The sequence below is a fragment of the Sparus aurata genome, chromosome 19, assembly GCF_900880675.1.
Source record: "Sparus aurata chromosome 19, fSpaAur1.1, whole genome shotgun sequence".
NCBI classification, from domain to species: domain Eukaryota; kingdom Metazoa; phylum Chordata; class Actinopteri; order Spariformes; family Sparidae; genus Sparus; species Sparus aurata.
Window position 1 is genome coordinate 4,609,413 of NC_044205.1, and position 23,105 is coordinate 4,632,517.

At 39.5% G+C, this 23,105-nt stretch overlaps 1 protein-coding gene across 1 annotated transcript in view; it reads left to right on the forward strand.

The window, feature by feature from the left end:
- The window catches only part of reck (reversion-inducing-cysteine-rich protein with kazal motifs), a 108,593-nt gene that overhangs the window by 84,327 nt on the left and 1,161 nt on the right, over positions 1 to 23,105 (forward strand). Inside the window, exons 15-18 of the mRNA XM_030399071.1 lie at positions 3,622 to 3,811; positions 4,789 to 4,999; positions 5,163 to 5,236; positions 13,456 to 13,611. Of these exons, the coding sequence (XP_030254931.1) occupies positions 3,622 to 3,811; positions 4,789 to 4,999; positions 5,163 to 5,236; positions 13,456 to 13,611 (631 nt within the window). The remainder of the gene's footprint in view (positions 1 to 3,621; positions 3,812 to 4,788; positions 5,000 to 5,162; positions 5,237 to 13,455; positions 13,612 to 23,105) is intronic.

The window sequence follows — 23,105 nt, forward strand, 5'->3', positions numbered from 1 at the left end:
TTTTATGCGTTAATGTTTGCATTGATAACATTTGCTATCATGTTTCTAGTGTATAAGGGCATGAATGTCCCTGTGCTTTATACAAACGTTGCTGATAAAAAAATCCACAGGATTCCTTTAGTATGAGCTTCATTGGCAGTAGCTTTATTCACACATTTGGCAAAGTAGAAGAAATCTGAATTAGTTAGAGAATAAACACAGCATTTCTATTAAAAAAAATATGTTCAGAGTGATGAGTATGAGATGAGTCTGTTGCTGAAGTGATGTGGGTAAGTTTAACCGTTCTTTGTGTGTTTTTGCCTGTCATGGTGTGTTCTGCTGCTGCCAGAAGCTGCATTATTATGTTAAACATTTGTAAAAAAAAAAAAAAAAACTCCTTTCATGCATATTCATCCTCCATGTTTACATGTTTCGTTAGCCCTTTTCACACAGAGACACCGCATTACCGCCGCAGCGGCTCACCATTGTTTGTTCACACAGAGCCAAGCAGCTTCCTCTGATACTTCCTATAATTATTCCTCTGATACTTCCTCTAATACTTCCAATAATACTTCCTCTGATATTTCCTCTGATACTACCTCTGATACTACCTCTGATACTACGTCTGATACTTCCTCTGATACTACGTCTGATACTTCCTCTGATACTACGTCTGATACTTCCTCTGATACTTCCTCTGATACTTCCTCTGATACTACCTCTGATACTTCCTCTGATACTACCTCTGATACTTCCTCTGATACTTCCTCTGATACTTCCTCTGATACTTCCTTTGATACTTCCTCTGATACTACCTCTGATACTTCCTCTGATACTACCTCTGATACTTCCTCTGATACTGCCTCTGATACTACTTCTGATACTTCCTCTGATACTACGTCTGATACTTCCTCTGATACTACCTCTGATACTTCCTCTGATACTACCTCTGATACTTCCTCTGATACTACCTCTGATACTGCCTCTGATACTTCCTCTGATACTTCCTCTGATACTACCTCTGATACTTCGTCTGATACTACCTCTGATACTTTCTGATACTACCTCTGATACTACCTCTGATACTTCCTCTGATACTTCCTCTGATACTTCCTCTGATACTACCTCTGATACTACCTCTGATACTTCCTCTGATACTACGTCTGATACTTCCTCTGATACTTCATCTGATACTTCGTCTGATACTACCTCTGATACTTCGTCTGATACTACCTCTGATACTTCCTCTGTTACTACGTCTGATACTTCGTCTGATACTTCGTCTGATACTTCCTCTGATACTTCCTCTGATACTTCGTCTGATACTACCTCTGCTACTTCCTCTGATACTACGTCTGATACTACCTCTGATACTACGTCTGATACTACCTCTGATACTTCCTCTGATACTTCCTCTGATACTACGTCTGATACTTCCTCTGATACTACGTCTGATACTACCTCTGATACTACGTCTGATACTTCCTCTGATACTTCGTCTGATACTTCGTCTGATACTACCTCTGATACTTCCTCTGATACTTCCTCTGATACTACCTCTGATACTACGTCTGATACTTCGTCTGATACTACCTCTGATACTACCTCTGATACTACGTCTGATACTACCTCTGATACTACGTCTGATACTACCTCTGATACTTCCTCTGATACTTCCTCTGATACTACGTCTGATACTTCCTCTGATACTACGTCTGATACTACCTCTGATACTTCCTCTGATACTTCCTCTGATACTACGTCTGATACTACCTCTGATACTACGTCTGATACTACCTCTGATACTTCCTCTGATACTTCCTCTGATACTACGTCTGATACTTCCTCTGATACTACGTCTGATACTTCCTCTGATACTACGTCTGATACTACCTCTGATACTTCCTCTGATATTTCCTCTGATACTACGTCTGATACTTCCTCTGATACTACGTCTGATACTACCTCTGATACTTCCTCTGATACTTCCTCTGATACTTCCTCTGATACTACCTCTGATACTACCTCTGATACTACCTCTGATACTACGTCTGATACTACCTCTGATACTTCCTCTGATACTTCCTCTGATACTACGTCTGATACTTCCTCTGATACTACGTCTGATACTACCTCTGATACTACGTCTGATACTTCCTCTGATACTTCGTCTGATACTTCGTCTGATACTACCTCTGATACTTCCTCTGATACTTCCTCTGATACTACCTCTGATACTTCCTCTGATACTACGTCTGATACTACCTCTGATACTTCGTCTGATACTACCTCTGATACTTCGTCTGATACTTCCTCTGATACTACCTCTGATACTACCTCTGATACTTCCTCTGATACTTCCTCTGATACTACCTCTGATACTACGTCTGATACTTCCTCTGATACTACGTCTGATACTTCCTCTGATACTACGTCTGATACTACCTCTGATACTACGTCTGATACTTCCTCTGATACTTCGTCTGATACTTCGTCTGATACTACCTCTGATACTTCCTCTGATACTTCCTCTGATACTACCTCTGATACTTCGTCTGATACTACCTCTGATACTACGTCTGATACTTCCTCTGATACTACGTCTGATACTTCCTCTGATACTTCCTCTGATACTACGTCTGATACCTCCTCTGATACTACGTCTGATACTTCCTCTGATACTTCGTCTGATACTACCTCTGATACTTCCTCTGATACTTCGTCTGATACTTCCTCTGATACTACGTCTGATACTACCTCTGATACTACGTCTGATACTACCTCTGATACTTCGTCTGATACTACCTCTGATACTACCTCTGATACTTCGTCTGATACTACCTCTGATACTTCGTCTGATACTACCTCTGATACTTCGTCTGATACTTCCTCTGATACTACCTCTGATACTACCTCTGATACTTCCTCTGATACTTCCTCTGATACTACCTCTGATACTACGTCTGATACTTCCTCTGATACTTCGTCTGATACTACCTCTGATACTTCCTCTGATACTACCTCTGATACTACCTCTGATACTTCCTGGCGCATCAGAGCCACAGCAAAATTTCACCCCTTGCCTCATCTGAGAACTTTCAAACAGAGGTGGGTGCAGAGAATTGGCACAGGATCCCCCGATCTCAAAGGGCAGTGTGATTGGGCTAAGACTTTGATCTACTTTTCTTATTCACAAACACAGACACACACACACACACACACACACACACACACTCATTCACCCCATGTTGACGTCTGCTGTCCCACTACATGAACTCTGATGAACCCTGTTCCCTGCTCTCGGTGTTTATGTCCTTGTGCGTTCACTCTTTTAACAGAGTGCAGGCATGTGTGCCGACTTGGTGGTTGCTATGGTGACAGAGCAGGGTGTCTTTGTGTGTTTAGATGGCTGATGTTTGCTTATGTTGTTCTTGTATTGCAGCTTTTTAAAAAATATTCTCCTGAATGTGTGTTGTTTACTTCCTACATGTGTATTGTGGGTGGTGTTGGTTTGAACTTAATGCACAGGGGGTGCATACTGTGCATGTAATAGCAGTCTGAAGCATTTCAACTGGTGTCCTCACACAATGAAAGAGAGCAATACAGATAAATATAAATAAAGGAATATTTTGTGTATTCCAGGTGCATCCCAAAGTATCGTGTGTGCCTGAGTGACTCGTCAGACTGCCCGCAGTACGAGTGTGTTGGCCGGCCGGCAGCCTGTGATAAGAACAGTGTGGAGCCAGCCTGCGATACAGACGGACTGGTCCACCCCAGTCTGTGCCAGCTGCAGCAGGCTGGGAAAACCCTGGCCTACATGGGCCACTGCCAGGTATGTCAAACAAGAAAGCAACACACAGCAGCACTCAGGTCTTCATCTTTACAAACACTAATGGCTCTACAAAGCACAAACCACCTGTTTTACCACGTCCAGCCTTCAGGGCTGTTAAAATTGAAAAGCACTCAACAGAGTGCAGACCTCCATCTAAGTTTAATTATCCTCCGAATTAGCTGTTACCTTCAGAGTCAACACAGTATAAGAGGAGCAAAAGTCACAGAGGGAAGTACCTGCACAACTGCAGTATAGTGTCCATACACACGATTGTACACAATCTGCAATCTGTATGTTTCTTAACCTATCCAACCCACCTACAGTCTTGACTAAGATCAAGTCTAGAGCCTTCCACGAGAGCACTGAAACTCTCTCGTGCTAAACACTCAAAATATTCACTCTCTCCATATCTTCAGATCCTGTCTGCAGTTAAAACACACTATTTCAAACAGGCATACTCTGTCTGATTCTGTCTCCACTGGTTACACTCACATTGATGATTTTTTGTATGTGTATACTAAGCTTCACCATTTGCTTGAATTTTGCATTTGTTTTAAATATAATACACAATACATGGATATCTTAGTATTTGGGATGTCCCCCTGTTGCTTTGATGACAGCATGCAATCCGGCTAGATTGGACAAGCATTCTGTGACATCATGAGAACAGTTGGGAAACATTGTCAAATCATGCTGGGATAACATGAGTCATCAGGCTTTACACTAACTTGTGGAGTCCATACTAGCTTGAGGGCATTTCTTTAAAAAAATGTACTGGCTGTGATATCACACAGTGGTTCTATTTCATTTGTAATAATTTGTGCTGTGTTTACTTAAATGTTTTCTATCTCTGTGTGACACCTATTGAGCATTTTGCCTTTTGAGTTACAGCTCTGGTGGTTTGGTTTGTTTCATAAGTGATGTCTTCTTGTTCCCTGGGTCTGGACAAAATCTTAATATTAATGCTGTTTTCTTAGGATGCCTGTAGGAAGCCTCAGCAGGTTTGTGGTCATAATGGTGAGACCTACAACACAGTGTGTGACGCCTTCTCTGACCGTGTGGCTGTGGACTACGAGGGCCCCTGCCACGCTGTGGGGGCCGTGTCTGATGTGGCCTCTGACACTGCGTGCAGTGTGATTCCCTGTCCACCTCTGTCCACTCCAGGCTGCTGGCCTGTCACCCCACCTGGTGAGTGCATTGCTGTCGGAAAACCATTTTCAGACTCGATTAAATTACAAAAGGATTCAGAGTATCTTTGCAATAAATTTCAGATAGATTCACCTCTTTTGATGAGTCTTCCTTATGACATGTACACAGCGTTAATAATCCATGACCTCTGACCTTTTTCCAGGAGCCTGTTGTCCGATATGTGCCAGCATGCTGCAGATCCTGTGGAATAAAGAGCAGATGAATGCGTTTTCTAAGGTAGTACTGGGTCACTTTCCATCTGTCATTTATGTGACACATGTACCGTATGTTCACTGTCCACTTTTGAATTGTATGTAGGTACAGTCCCAAAAACCAATATAAGTAACATAATGCTCAACAGTAGTAAAAAAAACAAAAAAAAACTGTTAAGCTTTTGTCAATTGTAATATTATTTGACAATATCTTCTCTGAAAATGCACTATCAAGATAGTTGACTTAAGTTACACAAAGCAGATTTTAGCTCAACTGAGTTTAACTGTGCTCTCTGTCTGGATGCTGCTGGTGGTATTAGGTGTAAATACAGGTGCTGGCCACTTGGGAGAGCTATCTCTCTATAAAAGCAAGGAATCTCTGTCTATCTGTGCCTCAAATATCTCTGCGGATCAGGATCAGACTGACCCAAGAGTTTCAACATGGCTGCTGCTTGGTTTAAGGGTGTGCAACGTCGCATTTGTTTGGACTGCAATGATACCGTGAATAAATTATTTCAGAAATGCTTTACGAATTCCGCGAGCATTGTCCACCGGAGCCACCACAGTCACCACAGTCACGTGAGCACCAGAGCCAATCAATGCACACCGTAGCCACGTGCGCACTAGAGATGCACCGATCAGGATTTTTGGGGCCGATCACTGATCACCGAAAGCAGTATCTGCCGATCCCGATATTGCCGATCACCGATCACAGCATCAAATCCATAAATTCTTCTATATTGTTGTCTTGTGTAACTTTCATATATTTAATTAATGATTCTTCTTACACAACATTGACATTGTATTATTAAGTATAAAAATTAGGAGATGAGAAAGTATCATGAATTGACCACCGTTTTATTGCAGGCTGAGGCAATGTGCAATATTTCACACTCTAGAGACTCTTAGAGACAACTTGGACTCAGCTTACATAGAGTAACTGTAGCTTACTGGTGGGAATGCAGTCAGGGTGGGAATTTCATCATTTAAGGGGCAAGTCCATTTGGCCTTCACTTTTTTTTTCAGGGGCACCAAGGCCACATGACAGGGCACAAAGGCCACTGAGTAAAATGTGTTGATTTACCTTTCAGACTGATACCATAACATCCTAATTTATAATAAGACATGGATTGTGTATTAAAACATTTTTTAATACCAAAATCAAGTTAAAGTTACATTAGAAAGTAGTTTTTGTTAAGTAGGGTTAGGGTGAGGTGAGTTTTCTGACACAACACTGAATATTAGTGTTATTGAATATTTCTCCCAATAGACATTCCCTCAAATTATGGAAAAGCACATTTTTTCCAAACAAAAAATTGTAGAATAACCAGCAGGAGACCACTGATGTGTGGAATGATTTTGGTGAGACTACACTCTGAATAATAGTGAAGTTATTGAATTTTTTGTAGTTTCTCTTTTCGGTCTTGCACTTTGTAGACGTCCCTGCGCCCTCGTCTCACAGCTGGCTGATCATACTGACCAGAGTTAATGTCCAGCCGCTCGTTTTGATGTAGCTCGTTGTCTACCTTACTACGGTAGGAAAGTTCCGTCGTTTGTTCCGTCATCTGTATTTTAACAAGGTTTCACTTATGAGTTATTGATCCGGGAAGTTCGAATCTGTGAATATATTTCCAACTTTACCAAACTAAATCCTAAAGTAGAACGAGCGCAGCCGGTTTTGACATGATACGAAACTTTACGTGTCATGTTGAAGTGTATGGGCTGTCGTCCTCCAAAGGTGTATAGTATGTTGATAAAAGAATTCTGCGGAGGCAAGGCTGGTGGAATGATAGAGCAATCTTTATTGTAACAGATCTTTTAGCCAGCGTCCGAACCAGAGTGTGGCCACTCTCTGGTATTATCAAATTTCGGCAAAGTGTTGTCCCAAATGCTTTGCTCTCTGCTCTAACTGAAATCCTCTCGAACCCTCAGTCTTAGGAGATCAACCAAAATCCACCACGTTCTTTGGTGCGTGGATCCTTTTTAGGGTCCGTTCGCTCACACCCGCCTATTTCCTCTAATTGTTCACTTTTGGGGGACTGAGGGTCCCTCTATCCTGTTTGGAGAAGAATGGGACTGCATAACATCTCTATTGGAATATGTCTCAAGGAAATGGGTTACGTAAATATGTTGGTGTTATTCAAAGTTGACCTGCTAGTCTCTCTTTACTTAGATGGAATTGTATATGTTAAATCAAACCCTGAACCTCTAAGTTGATCAGGCTTCAGTGTGGAGCCTCTTCCTGTAGCCGTTCTCTGACGCACACTACAGGCTAATAAATTATTATCCAGGACATGAGGCCTACGATGAGTTTTTTTTTCACGCTGCACCAGCAAAGTGCAGGGCAACGGCGGCCATGGCCGCCATGAAATTCCCACCCTGCATGCAGTCAATGCACTGTCTCTATATTGAAACGTCATCTGATCGGCCTGATTTGATCTATTTTGAGAACTCCGATCAAAACCGATAGGGGCATTATCGGCCGATTGCGATCGGTTGCCGATCGCTCTGTGCATCTCTAGTGTGCACCAGAGCCAATCACTGCAGAGCCCACCACCACCCCCCACCTTAAGAAACAAGCGGATTTATACCTGCAGCGGCGCCAGCTGGACCGGGATTTGGCCGACGGTTCGGGCCCGTTCTGTGCATCTAAACTGACTGTTGTGGATTAATGAGACCAAACGAGTCCGGTGACGCGCGGACAACAAAGTGGAATCGGAATCTGTGGATGTTCGTGTGTAGCTAGCCGCTAGCTCACCCACACGGCCCACCTGCCGAGGCGACGGACCGGACGCACCGGCACGTCCAAAACCGGACTTAGGGTAAATAATGTCCGCCACGCTTTTTCGCGAACATTGCCGTCACGTTTGCTTTGTGTCTGGTGCAGAAGAAACAGTAAAAACGGGCTTTTTTCACAAAAGTGTCCAAGCAGCAAGTTTGGTTGTTGAGGAACAGGAAGTTGTGGGAGGGACGAAGGCGGATGATTGACAGGCAACGACGGTTGGTGTACAGACTGCGATATTGAGAGTTGAGAGATTTGTGACATTTAGCGTGTTTGGAGTGTGTAGTTAGTGTGTTATGTAGTGTTTGATGTAGTGTGTTTAGTGTGTAGTGGAGTCGGTTTTTTGTTTTATGAGTCAAAACTATGAGGAGACTGCTGAATGAGCATTGCCTGCATTTAAATGTAAATAGTTACATGTAACTTTGTAAATTTTTAAGGTGTATGCACATATTTAGCAAACATCAATTTATATTTGCATTAAAAGTAATAAAAAATGGTTTGTTAAACATATTTGTGGTTTTCACAGTAAAAAAATCTAACTTTTTCTACTCAGATTTTATGGGGTTTTTTTGTGATTTTAGGTCCATTGTGTTAATACAGTATGTCAAAATAAAAAAATAACTGCACAGTCACATGTGAGGTTGTGCTGAAAATAATGACAAAAAAAAATCAAAAATAGTCAAAAACGGCCAATTATACCCTAGAATATCAGATTTCACAGCAAACCTAAATATCCCTGACGTGCCACCTTCAAACACAGCCTCATTTGGCCATCCATGAAAAAGCTGCTTAACCTCCCACTTTTCTATAGGAATACATATTTCTTACGGGCTCTGCACTAGTAAATCTAAAGAGCTCCTTGCTGCAGCTTCATGTAGACTGCACAAATATACTCAAAGAAACAAAGCACTCACATTACTTACATTATACTAACAGTGCAGTTACGCATATACAAAATGCTGTGAAATTACATTGCAGAAGAACTGTTTTACTGTTACACACTGTAATATATTTATTTTTTTGTTGTTTTTTCTATTTCCTGATAAATCTGAATCAAAAATACTAAATTGTTCCCTGTACCGTCTATTATAGAAATACACATTATGAATATAAAGAAGATATTGCAATATGTAATAATTGGTGGGAGACACAGCATTGTCAGCATTGTCTGGCAGATGTTAAAGGACCTAAGCTTGAATCTCAGTGTTCCAGTTTGTTGTCACTGTACACCCCCAGATACGTGTAGTTCACCATAACACACACACACACACACACACACACACACACACACAAGTCTAATGTAGGTGAGTAAAGGCAGCAGCCCTTTGGCGACCCAACCCTGACTGGACTAAATTAATAAACTGTATATGAATAAGATCAACAGGCTCCACCTTGAGCAGCTACTGCAGTCAAATGCTGTAAACAAGTTGATGAATTTATAATTCAGTAATGTCTCATATTTCAGTCAGAGGAGACATGTAACTGCAGAATGTCTACTTTTACTTCAATACTTTTAAGGAAAGAGGATGTTGAATATTGAATGTGAAAATTCAATGTTTTTTGTTTGTGTTGACATCTTAATGAGAAAAAAACAGATATACATATTCTTAAAGGAGTCATCACCCGGAAATCGCAATTTCTCTCGTTAAATCATGCATATTGGTGTTGGACCTCTGTTGAAACATGCCTGAAAAGTTTGAAAGTGGCTTATTTTTTTCGCTTTGGCTCTTTTTCTGAACAGGAATAGCGCACAATAGTGCGCGTTCCTAAAGCACGAGATTTTGACTCTGCTCCGGTGGTGACGTTACCACAGGAGGCTACTTGCATATTAAGCATCGGCTCACAGCCGTCCTCAGCCAGACTTTCTGAGAGAGCACGCCGAATCTGCTTATTTCTCTGTCATTTTCACGCCATACATCGTGACTGCCAGCATTAAAACTCAGGTCTTACATGTAAAACACGAGTGTGAAAAGTAAGAAGGAAAAAAAAAGAATTTACCATTCAGAGACATCCTGCTGTAAACGTGTCTCTTCACCGTCTCTGCCTCTTCACTCTCCCTTTCAGGTTCCGACTCCGGCTCGTACATAAATGCCTGAATTCCGTAAGGTTCGTCATTTAGTGTGTGCGCCATGACAGGGGGCTGTTTATGTTTTGGAGACCGTGTGTGCATGCAGGCTGGCCCCCCATTCCGGCGGCCAATCAACGCGCGCCTCATTACATATTAATACAATGCACATCCGGACCGGTCAAAACCTTCGTGCATAATCTCGCGTGAGAAAGTCGCGGTATGTAAAAGTGTCAGAACAAGCTCTATGTTTGATTTTTTTTTTTTTTTCTAATAAGTTTTAAGAATTGATCCAAAGTGATCCAAGAGGGACTGGATATGTAAAAAAACAGGTGATGACTCCTTTAAAGAAAGAAAGAAAGAAAGAAAGAAAGAAAGAAGGAAAGAAATTCCTGGAAAGTAACCACAAGTTGTTGAATCTGAATTTGATAAGGCTTGATCAGAAGTTGATGCTTCAGGTCAACACTTTTAAGTACTGTTTTCAGAAAAGCTTCAGGAAAGGACTCCAACAATGAGGATTTTTCTACTTCATGTGTGCAGATATTGAAACATTTCACTTGGATGATATTTGTACTTTTCTGCATCAGATACTCATTTCAGCTGAGTACTACCTGAACCCTAGTACATTCACAACAGACACACAAGTCCAAATGAAAAGTTAAAAAGGATAGAGGAGTCCAGACATTTAACTACTGCACAGTACTCCTAATAAATGTATGCATGCCAACATACTGTTAACTACAAGTCACAGTGCTGTAGTTCCATAGGTATATCCCAAAAGAAAACATTCATTACACTCTAATGAGTGGCGCTTCCTTCCTTCCACCTTTATTCACAGCTTCCTCTCACACTCCTCCCCTGAGCCTCTCTGGATGTGTGCCCAGCCTGTAGAACAGTAGGAAAGCCTGAAGCCCGCTGACGCCTAAACGCTGACATGTTAACAGCTAATAAGTCCCACTGGCATCTCATTCTGATCAGCTTAATTATACAACAAAGCCCCCTTGGCTGTTTGTCAAATTGGCTGCAATCCCCAGCACAAGCACATCATAGTAAGACTCAGCGTTAAGCCTGCTAATACCATACACAAGCAGAGCTGATTTGATCTGCAGCTGCTAAGACACGTGAAAATATGAGTTGTGTTATACTGAGCTAACACTACAACTTAGCCTGCTGAGAGCCCCTCTGAACTGTTTACACAGCAACAGGCTGCTTTTATAACAGCAGATCATTTATTAATCTTTCTTTTTATTTTATTTTTTTTTCATAAATTAAATGTAGGACTAAATGAGACTACAGAGGTTGACAGGGACATTAAATGTCATCACAGCAAACATGGAGACTTATTGACTCACTAGTCACAGGCTCACTTTAGTTACAAACTATTCTAACTCTGACTTTACAACTTGTACATTACCAGTATAGTAACTGTGTAGTAAGATGCTTAGTGGTGGTGATGTTTAAGTCATGTGACCGTGATGTCGTCTGTTTGTAGCCTAACATTAGCTTTTTATTTAATTTACACTTAGAAAATCACGAAAGTAGTGTTCATCTGTGAGGATTATCTTGATGAACAAAACCTGCAAGTTGCACCTAGACTAGAGGCTCGTGGCTACATTAACCGCTATCAACTGAAAACACCTGAAAAAGAAAATCTGTACTGTCAGTCTTCAGGTTGCATTGCGGTAAATGTCTTTTAATCTTAAACCTTTTTTTAACCTCATGAACCTGACAGGGTCATAGTAGTGTAATTCTTAATTCAGTGAAATGTCCGTAATATCCGTGTTCTATCAGTTCAGTTTGTATTGTCTGTTGTACTGTCTGTTCCTGGAATGTCATTATGTTTTCAGGACCATCACTGCATCTCACCAATCATGTGGTTCTGATGTCCAAGCTTTGTAATTCATGCTGGTTTTCCTGGAACATCATAATTAATGTTGCTCTACAGGCCATTATTTCTAATGACTTAAAAGCTAAAAGGTCCACATTTAGTGCAGAAATTGTGGCTACATAGGTTAAGTTTAAGACTCTCATCCAGGAAACCAGGGGTTTTGTCCGATTTAGAACATATTGTTAGATGGTTCAATATTTCACTTAATTCACTTCAATCCAGTTGTTTTTTGGTTTTTCAGTTTCCTGAAAAAAAAATGTGTATTTTGGTAGGTTTAGTTACAAAATACTTGATTAAGTTTAGGCAACAAAATACATGGTTAGGTTTAGGCAACAGAAACAGATTTAAGCAACAACAATACTTGGTTAGGTTTAAGAAAACATGGTTTGGAATAAAAACACCATTAAAGAACATTAAGCATGTGTTTTAAAGGATAACTTCTCCCATAAGAGTATTACTCTGGTCTATTTCTGGAGTTACAACACTATGACATTACAGACTAACGCAGTTGCAATGATGGCTCTGGAGCATCGTAATTATGATGTTACAGAAACAACACCAACATGGTATTGTCAGATCATGTGTGTCTGGACACTTTCAGGAAAACAATTCTGGTTGGAATATCTTCTTAAAGCTACAAAATAAGACTACAGGCATAGTCACAGCAGGATGTCCACGTAAAATACAAAATAAGTTTGCTTGTAGCAAAACTGTACGCACCATATTCAAATCAGAGTAGAGACAGCACCACAGCAGAGAGAGTAGAATAAGAGGATAGGCTGTACTGCTGTCACACATGCATATTAAAGTCTTTTATTTTCCTACTTTTGTTCGTAGATCGGTTATTATTTTTCTTGCAATCATATGACATCCATGAATTGATTATTATATGTTTCATTAATCTGTATCTGTACTGTATTAGTTCATTCAACTCTTAATTTTTCTATATTTTAATTTACATTGTGGGCAGACAATATTATTTGATTATTATTTATAATAGTTTAACTACTGTATGTGGCAGGCTAGTTGTAGGGCCAGTTTTAGGAAACAAAGCAGAAGAAGAATTTAAAGAATGTGTAAATGTCATGATATCGTGAACAGGGGGAATTTTTCCTCATGAAATTAGACCTTTTCTTCAATTGACAGCTTGTCCTTCACAGCATTACAAATTCTTGTTACAATATTAACATTTTCAAAATGTCTGTCTTTTTGATAATAGTGGCCCCAGTGCTCCTTCATAAGTATGGGTCTCTAAAAATACTCCTTTTGAATTTCTATAGAATAAAATTTATATTTCTTTATGATAAGGACATACCAAATGGCCTTCCTCATTTTTAGATTGAGCTAATTGGCCAACAATTGACACAGAGCTGTAATAAATCAAAACAAAAAATTAAAATTCCTCATGGGTTTTGTCCTGACATTTGAAAACTTCCCTGAAGTTCTGCTGAAACGTTGGACAGCAACACTCAACCTCCTCTCTGTTTGTCCTCTGACCCCTGTGTGCAGTTGAATAAGAATCAGCCGGTGACAGTCCACAACGTCCTGCAGATCCTGAGGCTTCACGTCTCAGTGCCGCAGTGCGACGTCTTCGGCTACCTGAGCATCGACCATGAGCTGGTGGTCCTCATCGCTCCAGTGGACCAGCAGCCAACACCACTACAGGTAACACACACACACAAATTCACTAGATTCAGACATTTAGCCATTTCTTTGCACATTCATATCTGTTTTTGTTCCTTTTCACTGCAGTGTGTTAAACATCACTTAAAATCAACTTAAGTGTTTGTAAATGCCATTAGAGTTCATGGACGCTCATGTATTGCGCAAACTCTGATGAGATTCATGCTGAGGTAATCTCATGGACATTCCTTTACAACCATTTCTGAGGCAGAATTTAGAGCATAATTGCACATGGAGATAAATTAAACGCAAGCTCAATTTAATGTTTTATAAAGTCTGAATTAGTAAAATAATGTACTTTTATAAATTTTTTGATTTAAAAAAATCGGTCCCTTTAAATTTGTATGAATGGAAACACATCAATGAACTATACAGTTCCACTGGGTGAAATGTTACTTCAACGTCATGAACACACTGTAGTGTATTTTAACTCAGTCCCACATTCACCATCCTGCTGTCCCAAATGCTTACAAGAACGAGAGGATTAATCGGTCACTAAAACATAGTAAGAAGAAATACACTATTTAGTTCTGTTTGAGTAACACTTGATCCAAACTACAGTGACCAGCTGTTGAAGGGAATTACTGAGAATATACATTTGGGAATCAATTTGAAAGATTTCCCTCTTCAGTAGGAGGCAGTGGGCCACGAGCCTAGAGTGTATGAATGTGAGAAGGTATTTAGAAACAGACACCCTTTCATTCCAAACCCTTTATGTTAGTTCACATGACCCTGTCACTTTAATAACATAAGAACTGATATCTATTAGGGAAGTGTGTTCACTGCTAACTATCAGAAATATTTTCCGTAATCAGAATTGTTTTCCAGGTTACACAGTTTCTGCCTGAACTGTTTTATCTCCCCTTTTCCTTTCTCACACACACACACACACACACACACACACACACACACACACACAGATGAGAAACTTCCGAAGTAGCCATGTTTAGCTCTGCTAATTATCTGCCTCACGCCTTCTGGACATTAATATTCATGCACAAGGGGCTTACAGTGGTAAGTGAGGGGTAGGACACATCTGTCATCCTCACTGTCTCACTTCGATCTTTCCCATTCGTATTATTTTGTTGTTATACAGTTATGACAATCGCAGTATGTACGTTTAAAAACATTTTCACATTTCCCTGCTAACATCATATAAAAATGTTGTAGAAGTGTAGTAGAAGTAAGTACTTCTTATCATTATCGACATATCAAAATGCTCTTGATGCACCGATGCATCAATGACCTATTAAATTGGTGCAAAAAAAATCAATTTCTATATATTTTGATTGAACAGTTCCTTGGGAATGTATATGAATCACCATTACCTCAAAGATTCTATGACCAGCTGAAAAACTCCTCAAACTTCTGTCTCTATTCACATTCCTCCTTTACAGACATCTGCAGTGGCTATAGCAGGGGCTACACTGACTGTTGTATTGGTAACATGAGTGGAAGGGCAGGTCGAGAGAATAATTTAAAGTGTCCAAGTGTATGAAACACATGACCAAAATAATCATGTATTCTATCATTGTGCTACTTATAGACGGAATTAATTAATCATAATATAAAATAATTTATTCCCTTTTTCATTTGGGATCAAAGACCCACTGGGATCCTGTGACCACACTTTGAGAACCCCTGGTCTGTATTCATTTTAATGGTGAATTTTACAAGATGAGCAATAGTGGGTAGATTTCAATAAAAGCATGTATCTCTAGTAGCAGCCATTAAGAAGAATCGTACTTATGATACCTGTGGCCCTAGCTATATATACGCAAGCATTTTACCAACAGCGCCTTCATGTGGCTATTTTTTTGTTAAAAGTCTCTTATGGACACAAGTAAATTAACAACCTGCTATATACAGTCATTTCATGGCGTCTGATGCTTGTGCGTGACTGTATGTTGCAGCACTAATGTATCTGTTATGCCCATTTCAGATAAATAAACTAAACTACACCAAAAGCACTTTGGATCTATCTTTATAGGCCACTCCTGTGTGTCCCTCACTAATATTTTACCTGTATTTTACGTATTTACAGCACACATATTCAATAGGAGTGCCTGTCTGATTATTGCTATTGTGGTTCAATGTGTGTTGTAAACTTCATCTTGCTAGAATGACTGGGACTCTCTTGTCTCTTGTCATGTCTCTCTCGTCACTCTACCTAAAATTATAAACTTAAAATTGGTTCATTAATGGGGTTTCCTTGTTTACCAGAGCAGCTTTTCCTTTTAAAGAGATGATAATGCAGTAGTACATGCAGTACAGCTGTTTTAAGGTGGACATGTATTTATCTTTCTCTCTTTAAATAACCTTGTGTTGCAGCAGCCTTGAATCTTCATATGATAGCATTCAGTTCAGATGTCTGCCATCCTGAAAGTTATTTGGTACTGTTAATAACCAAGTAAGACAGGTATATTTAAAAGGGACTGCGGTGCCTATTTAGACGTAATCAATTTAATTGTATGCTATATAGCCTTGGAGAACTGATCTCATTGATTTAACTGTAAATCAGTTATTTTAGCCCACATTTTAACCTCAACTCACGAAAGTGGATTATGTTATTGTATTAAGAAGTTTATGTGTGTCATTCAGTAAGTGGGTTAAAAACACTGAAGTAAAGCTGAACCTTATCTGGAGCTGAGATGTCTTCAGGCTGGTGTTGAACTGCTACTGCTGGTGGCAATCTAATCTAATCTTAGACCACAATCAGTTCATGCCCAAAAGCATTGAACATGCTTCATACAAAAGCTGCTGATAGACTGATACTCTGCGATGGAAGAATTAAAGGATGGAAAGAAGGGCAGTTACATGAAATGAACAGAAAAAATTGAGACATTCCAAAGCTGCGCCCTCATTACTCTAAGCTGACTGGTTGACACTGTTCTGAATTTTTACATGTCTTGCATAAAGCAGTTAATTCCTGTGTCCACTGTGTGCCACCTGAGAACATCGACCAATCATACGTCAGTTTCAGTACATCAAGTGTTGACCTCACTGCGAAAATGTAATCAATCAAATGATGATTGGAACACAAGGCTTACTTCCCGTTGCCTGTTGGCAAAATAACTGGATCCTTACTGGAAAGAAAAGTTGTCCGATCTGGACTTTTAACAAGCGTGAAGTTTGAGACAGATTGGACAATATACACCCAATTTACAACAACTTCCTGTTTTATGGCAAATAATATTTCATCATGACATGGCTGCCCACATATGGGGAGAATAACCTGCTAGACTAATCAGGCCTGCACCCTCCTGTAGATGTCTTCGGACCAAACCCTGAACAAACATGAAGTTTGACACAGATTGGACAGTGTGTATTTGGCGTCCACTTCCTGCTGGGTTTAGGTCAAGGTGCTAAGAGACTTTATTTAAGTACAGCGATGTTAAGTAACCCTACCAAGAAGGGGATGAGCAGACTTTACTTCCTGAGGAAGCTGAGATCCTTCAACGTGTGCAGCAAGATGTTGGAGATCTTTTATCAGTCTGTCGTGGCCAGTGTACTTTTCTTTGCTGTGGTTTGTTGGGGAAGCAGCATTGGAGCCAGCGACACCAACAGACTCAACAAACTGATCAGGAAGGCTGGCTCTGTGATTGGCTGCAAACAGGACACTCTGGAGGCTGTGGTGGAGAGGAGGACACAGAAAAAGCTGTTATCCATCATGGATAATCCTCTCCACCCTCTCCAACTCACACTGGTCAGACAGCGGAGCACCTTCTCCGGAAGGCTGCTTCAGCTTCGCTGTCGTAGCAACAGATACAGGAAATCTTTCCTGCCACAATCCATCACTTTATACAATAACTCTCTCACCTCTGCCTGACAGAGAACTCTGGTCTCTCTACTGTTTTGTTGTATATATTATTATTGTTATAGTATATTTTGCATATTTTGTTTTGTTGTATATATTATTATTGTTTATTGTTTATAGCACTGTGCACTGTATATATACACTATGTATATATTGGATTCTATTTATGTTATGTACAAAGTGTTTTATTTGCTGACCCACTACTGCTGTAACAAAATAATTTCCCAGTCTGGGATCATTAAAGTAATTCTATCTATTCTATCTATCTATCTATCTACCAAATTTCATACATCTAGATAAAACGTACTGTGAAGGCTACCTTTATGAAACTTTGCTGGGGGCACTCACTGGCCATTCGTCCACACCCCTGTGCAAGACTCATCACATATAGAAGTTTTCACCGCTTCTGACACGTGCGCAAAGTTTCAGGAGTTTTCACCTTTAGTTGCTCAAAAATTAAATTAATTTGATGAATTAGAAGTAGTCCATTAAAGAGTAGTCCATTAAAGAGAGTGCCTGGCCCTGATAAAACAGCAAAACTAAATTGAGAGTTGGTTGGAAAAAGGGAATCATAAAAAAAAAAACACTATCAGAGGAAAACATTTTAGAAAACAAACAGTAAGTTCCAACATCAAAGCCACCTTCACATGAAAATAATTTGAATTATTTATTGAAAAAAACATTCAGAATAGTTAAACAGTTCATGTCTGGCCAGTACATTCACTCTTTACTTTCACTCTTTCAAAGTACTGCTTCCACATCATCATGAAGTAAAGATACACTTGATCAAAGTTCGCAACTAACTGCATCAGAGCAGCCTCACTGGGCCGTCTAGAAGAATTTTCCTCTCAATGTATTTTTATTTGGCACATTTCAGAACAACTGTCAAATGAAACAGCATCATTTACTGGGATATGGTTAGTTAGATGAGTATTGGCAGCAGGTTGATAGAATAACAACATTTGATGGATGTGGTTCATGTTTTGTGAAAATCATGCTCCTACATATGCAGGTTCATTACCCCAGATACTGTGGATGTCATCTACATTGCATTCATCAGTGCAATATGTAGCTAAAAACACTTCAGGATTCCACATATGGAAGCATATGGGTGCAGACTTGCAGTTCACCTTGCTTTTTGGTTGGCTAGAATTGCCTGTGCCTCTGAGGATTTGCTCCTCACTGTCTTCATGCTGCCTGAATGTGAAAGTTGATCAAATTGGCTGAGGCATTCTGTTTCCCAGGCCTGTGTTTTAGTTTATCAGTTAGAAGAGAAAGAAAAAATTCCCCTTCAGCAATCTTGTCTTCAGGGCTGATTATACCTCGACTATTAACCTGCTAGTTCTTGTCTACCTGCAGTCTTTCATGGCCATGGCGATGCTGAACCACTGTAAGACTGACATTTTTGCAGTTAATCATTTATACTTATATACTTTGAAATACATGGTGTCAGGTCTTATAGGCTTTCAAAACCTTGTAGCTGCAGATAAACAAGGTTTGAATTAATTGAAGAAGACCTTGTGTCGAGAATTCTAACAGAACAGAAATAAGGATATAAACTAAGAGAAGATTAAGAGTACAGATGACTAAAATTAATTTTTGAAGACCAAAAATGGCACTCTATCAAATGTTAAGGAGCTGTCAATTCTGAAAAATATTAAATTCAAATAGTGATTCATGAAACTAATCGAACACCTTTTTGGGAACAAAAGAATTTGAATAAAAGCAAAGAATGGAAGTCTGGAGAGGCACAGTGACTGACAAACAGAAAGAAGTCATTGGATTTAGAGTGAAGAGCAAAGAAACAACGAGAAGAAGACAAACAGAACGCTAACAGCAGTCTCAGTGGTTCAGGGAGGCTTCCTCTGGTAGGAGTTTACTTTGGGCTGTTGCTAGGATACAGTGTTTTCCCATTTGTTTTGGGTAGGTAAAGTAATATTTCACCCCAGCTTGATGACAGCTTGGCCAAACAAAGCACTGTATGTTGTCCACTTTCAATTTTATTCCATAAATAAAGCATTTGCAATTCTGTAGTCAAGGTTTTGAAGCCAAAGTCCAGTCAAAAACCAACAATGTAACTATTTAAATTCAGTCTTTTATAGCAACTTAAATAGCGACTTGACAGGAAGATCAAGACTGTTCATTTTACCTGCATAACAATGTAGCCCTCAGAATTTATATAGTCCATCTTCATCATCTATTCTGGCACTTTACATGGCTAGAAATGTTCAGTGTTCTCAATTGGAGTCTTATATTTAAGTAAAGTATCTTTAAAAGGTCATGGGACAATATAAAGGCCTTGTGTTCCTGTCTGTACTGATGTTCCAGTGAAGAATCATCAGTCACAGCCCAGCAACTACTGTTGTACTTAAAAGTCCACATGTAGTCCAAATGACCAGCGGTGTTCTTACTCTGCCTGTTTTAATCAGGATACTTTTGGCACTGATGTGCAGGTAGCCAAGTAACCCAGAACCAACTTGTTGTTAATGTTATGTTTGTCTAAGTTTGGATATTTAAAGCAGCAAAGTAGCTATAGAGATTGTATATTGTAAATGTGTTCAGTTTATTAACACAACGCCCTTTGATAAAAAAGGAAGTTTTCAAAAACCAATAGGTTATCTCAGCAGCAGATTTTAAAAATTGTGACAGTCGAGCAAAGGAACCCAGCTGAGTTTGTCTCTTCACTTCATCAAAAGTTAGACTCCTAAACTGAATTTACCAAGTTTGAACTCTAAAAGTCCCTCCTCTTCTTCATATCTTCAGCTGGTGAAATCTGAAATGTTCTTATGTGGAAATGATGTGTATCCACATCATTTTCTTGGTGTTTTTGCATAATTTTCTGAAGTAGTAAGGGAACTTTGGGGACAGTACACTCCACACTCAACCATGCATAAAGCCATATTCATTTTAATCAATCCTCATTCGCAGTTTAGATCAAATGAAATAATTCAGCCTCAGTAACATTATAGTGGGCGTATACTAATCCGTCTCACATGTGTTGGATGCATGTGAGATGAAAACGCAGCTAAAATGCATCAGGTGTAAGTTCAAGGGTTCTTTATCAGTATTTCTTAGTAATATCTTTTTCTCAGGATTTCTCTACATAAAAGACATTTTAAACAAAGAACTCCAGTTATTCTGAAGAAAATGACCAGGATACCCAGAGAGCATACACTCTGATATTATGATTAGTGTGGCTGCTTTAAGTTATTTTAAACATTTCCATGCACACAGTAATGTCACTGTAGCAAATATAGCAGCACATTTAATCCAAACCAAACTAAACTTAAACATGTAACTACATGTTTAATAGGAGTCGACGATCACGGCGGCGTGATCAAATCACGTGGCTGATTTAAGATGACGTAGCAGCGAGACGGACTTAGTCTCGGTTCCGACGTATTGTGTTGGGGCAGCCTTCAAACTATATACCAGTTTTTAAATTGTATTGATAGGCCAAGTAAAACCAGAGATACGATTAATAATGTCCGCCTCGTTTTTTTCGCTAACATTATCGTCACAAAAGTGTTTGCAAGCAGGAAGTGTTTGCAAGCAAAAAAACATGTTCCTATTGGTGGAAAAAGGCACCACACCAACCAATCACAAAATTATATGGCAAAACACATGATTTGGTGGCTAAGGAACAGGGGGAAGTTGTGGGAGGAACGGCGGCGAATACGGTGACAGAGACAGCAAGTTTTGAGAGTTGAGAGATTTGTGACATTTATTTGTTTGGAGTGTATAGTTAGTGTGTTCTGTAGTGTTTAGTATAGTGTGTTTAGTGTGTAGTGGAGTCGTTTTTTTGTTTTGTGAGTCAAAACAATGAGGAGAAGCTGAATGTGGAGCAGGCAGGAAGGAGCTGAGGGAGACCTGAGCCTGAGGCATTGCCTGCATTTAAATGTAAATAGTTACAACTTTTGTAAATTTCAAAAACTTATGCACAGTTTTGGCAAACAACAATTTGTATTTGTATTCTAAGTAATACAATTGGTTTGTTAAACATATTTGTGGTTTTCACAGTGAAAAAATCCAACTTTTTCCTACTCAGATTTTGTTTTTTTGTGATTTTGGGTCAATTGTGTTAATGCAGTGTTTCAAAATGAAAAAAATAACTGTTCAATCACACAGGTGAGGTTGTGCTGAAAATAATGACACCAAACAAGGCAAGGTAAATAGTTTTTAAGGTGAAATATAACGGTAAAATCAAAAGTAGTCAAAAACGGCCAGTTATACCTCAGACTCAGTTTGGTTTGGATTAAATGTGCTGTTTATAACTTGACAGGGTGGAGGAAGCTCTCCAGAAGAAATTCAAACTTTATCTTCTGAAATAAATAGTTTTAGACAGGATCTCAGGACAGCTGCTTCATTACAGACTATTTTACAGCGTGTGTGACCTTTAAATCCACCTGGATCCCACCCACTATGGATCAGATTCAACAGATCTCACTGCATAACAGAGTTGTTGAGGAAAGAGCATGGCAGTAGCTCATGCCACTGAGGACGACATCCCTGTCCCTCAGTGGAGTGCCACTTTTTAAATACTCCAGGTCCTGGCACACCTGGCTCTTAAAGGGAGCAACAGATGATACCCTACTGTAATTAGTTTAATTTATGATAAACCCAAAACACACAGACAAGTCAGAGCTTAAATACAACCCTTTTGCGCTGTGCACAAAGACTGTTTTAAGACGTAGACTGTTTTAAGGCCCAAGAGATAGAAATGTAACCATTTATATGTGGAGGGTTTTGTGAGGGCACAGTTGTCTGGAACAACTTATCAGACTTTGAAAACCTCAGCATGTTCTTTAATGTTCTTTGAAGTTTAACCATTCCTTTTAAAAGACCAGAGCTCTTGGTCAAATCTTTTGATTTGTTCCTTAGTCTACCAAATGTAAGAAAATAGGGAAAAATATCAATCAGTGTTTCACAAAGCCCAGGATGACGTCCTCAAATGTCTTAATTTGTCCACAACCCAAAAATATTCAGTTTACCGTCACAGAGGAGGAAAGAAAACCATTGATTGATTATCGAAATAGGTACCAATTAACTGAAAAGGACCACAAACTAAAATATTAAACAATTAATTGTTTCAGCTCCAAAGTAGACTTTCCAGTAGCTCTGGAACTAAACAATGCAATGCAAAAGTATTTTCTTGGATAAGTAAGCATTTTTTGGAGTGACGCCGAGATCCAAAAGTGGCTAAAGGTATGTTGATCGCTGCTCCGCGGCATATACCGATCCCCAGACTGGCATCAGACTGGCGTACAGATTCTCTGGTTGGTATATGCCGATCCCCAGACTGGCATACAGATTCTCGGAGTGGTATGCTGCTATTACGCCGCTGTTGTTCCAATGACACATGACGGTATGTACCGCTTCAGATTGTTATGGCACTAAGAGTATGTTGGATCGGTACCGCTCCCTGATAAATATGCTAATATAATGCCACTGGGCTGGTTTGACAAGTACTGCCATAAATGTATACATATTTTTGTCTTTATTGACAATGCTTAACACATTACCGTAAATATGTTGTTGGGATGTAAGCATATAGTCAGTAATTACACGTGGAACTCATGCGATATGATAGTAAAGTAATATGTCTAAATTTCTGCCTATAAACTACTTAAAGCTAATGACAGAGCTAGCCTTAGCTAAC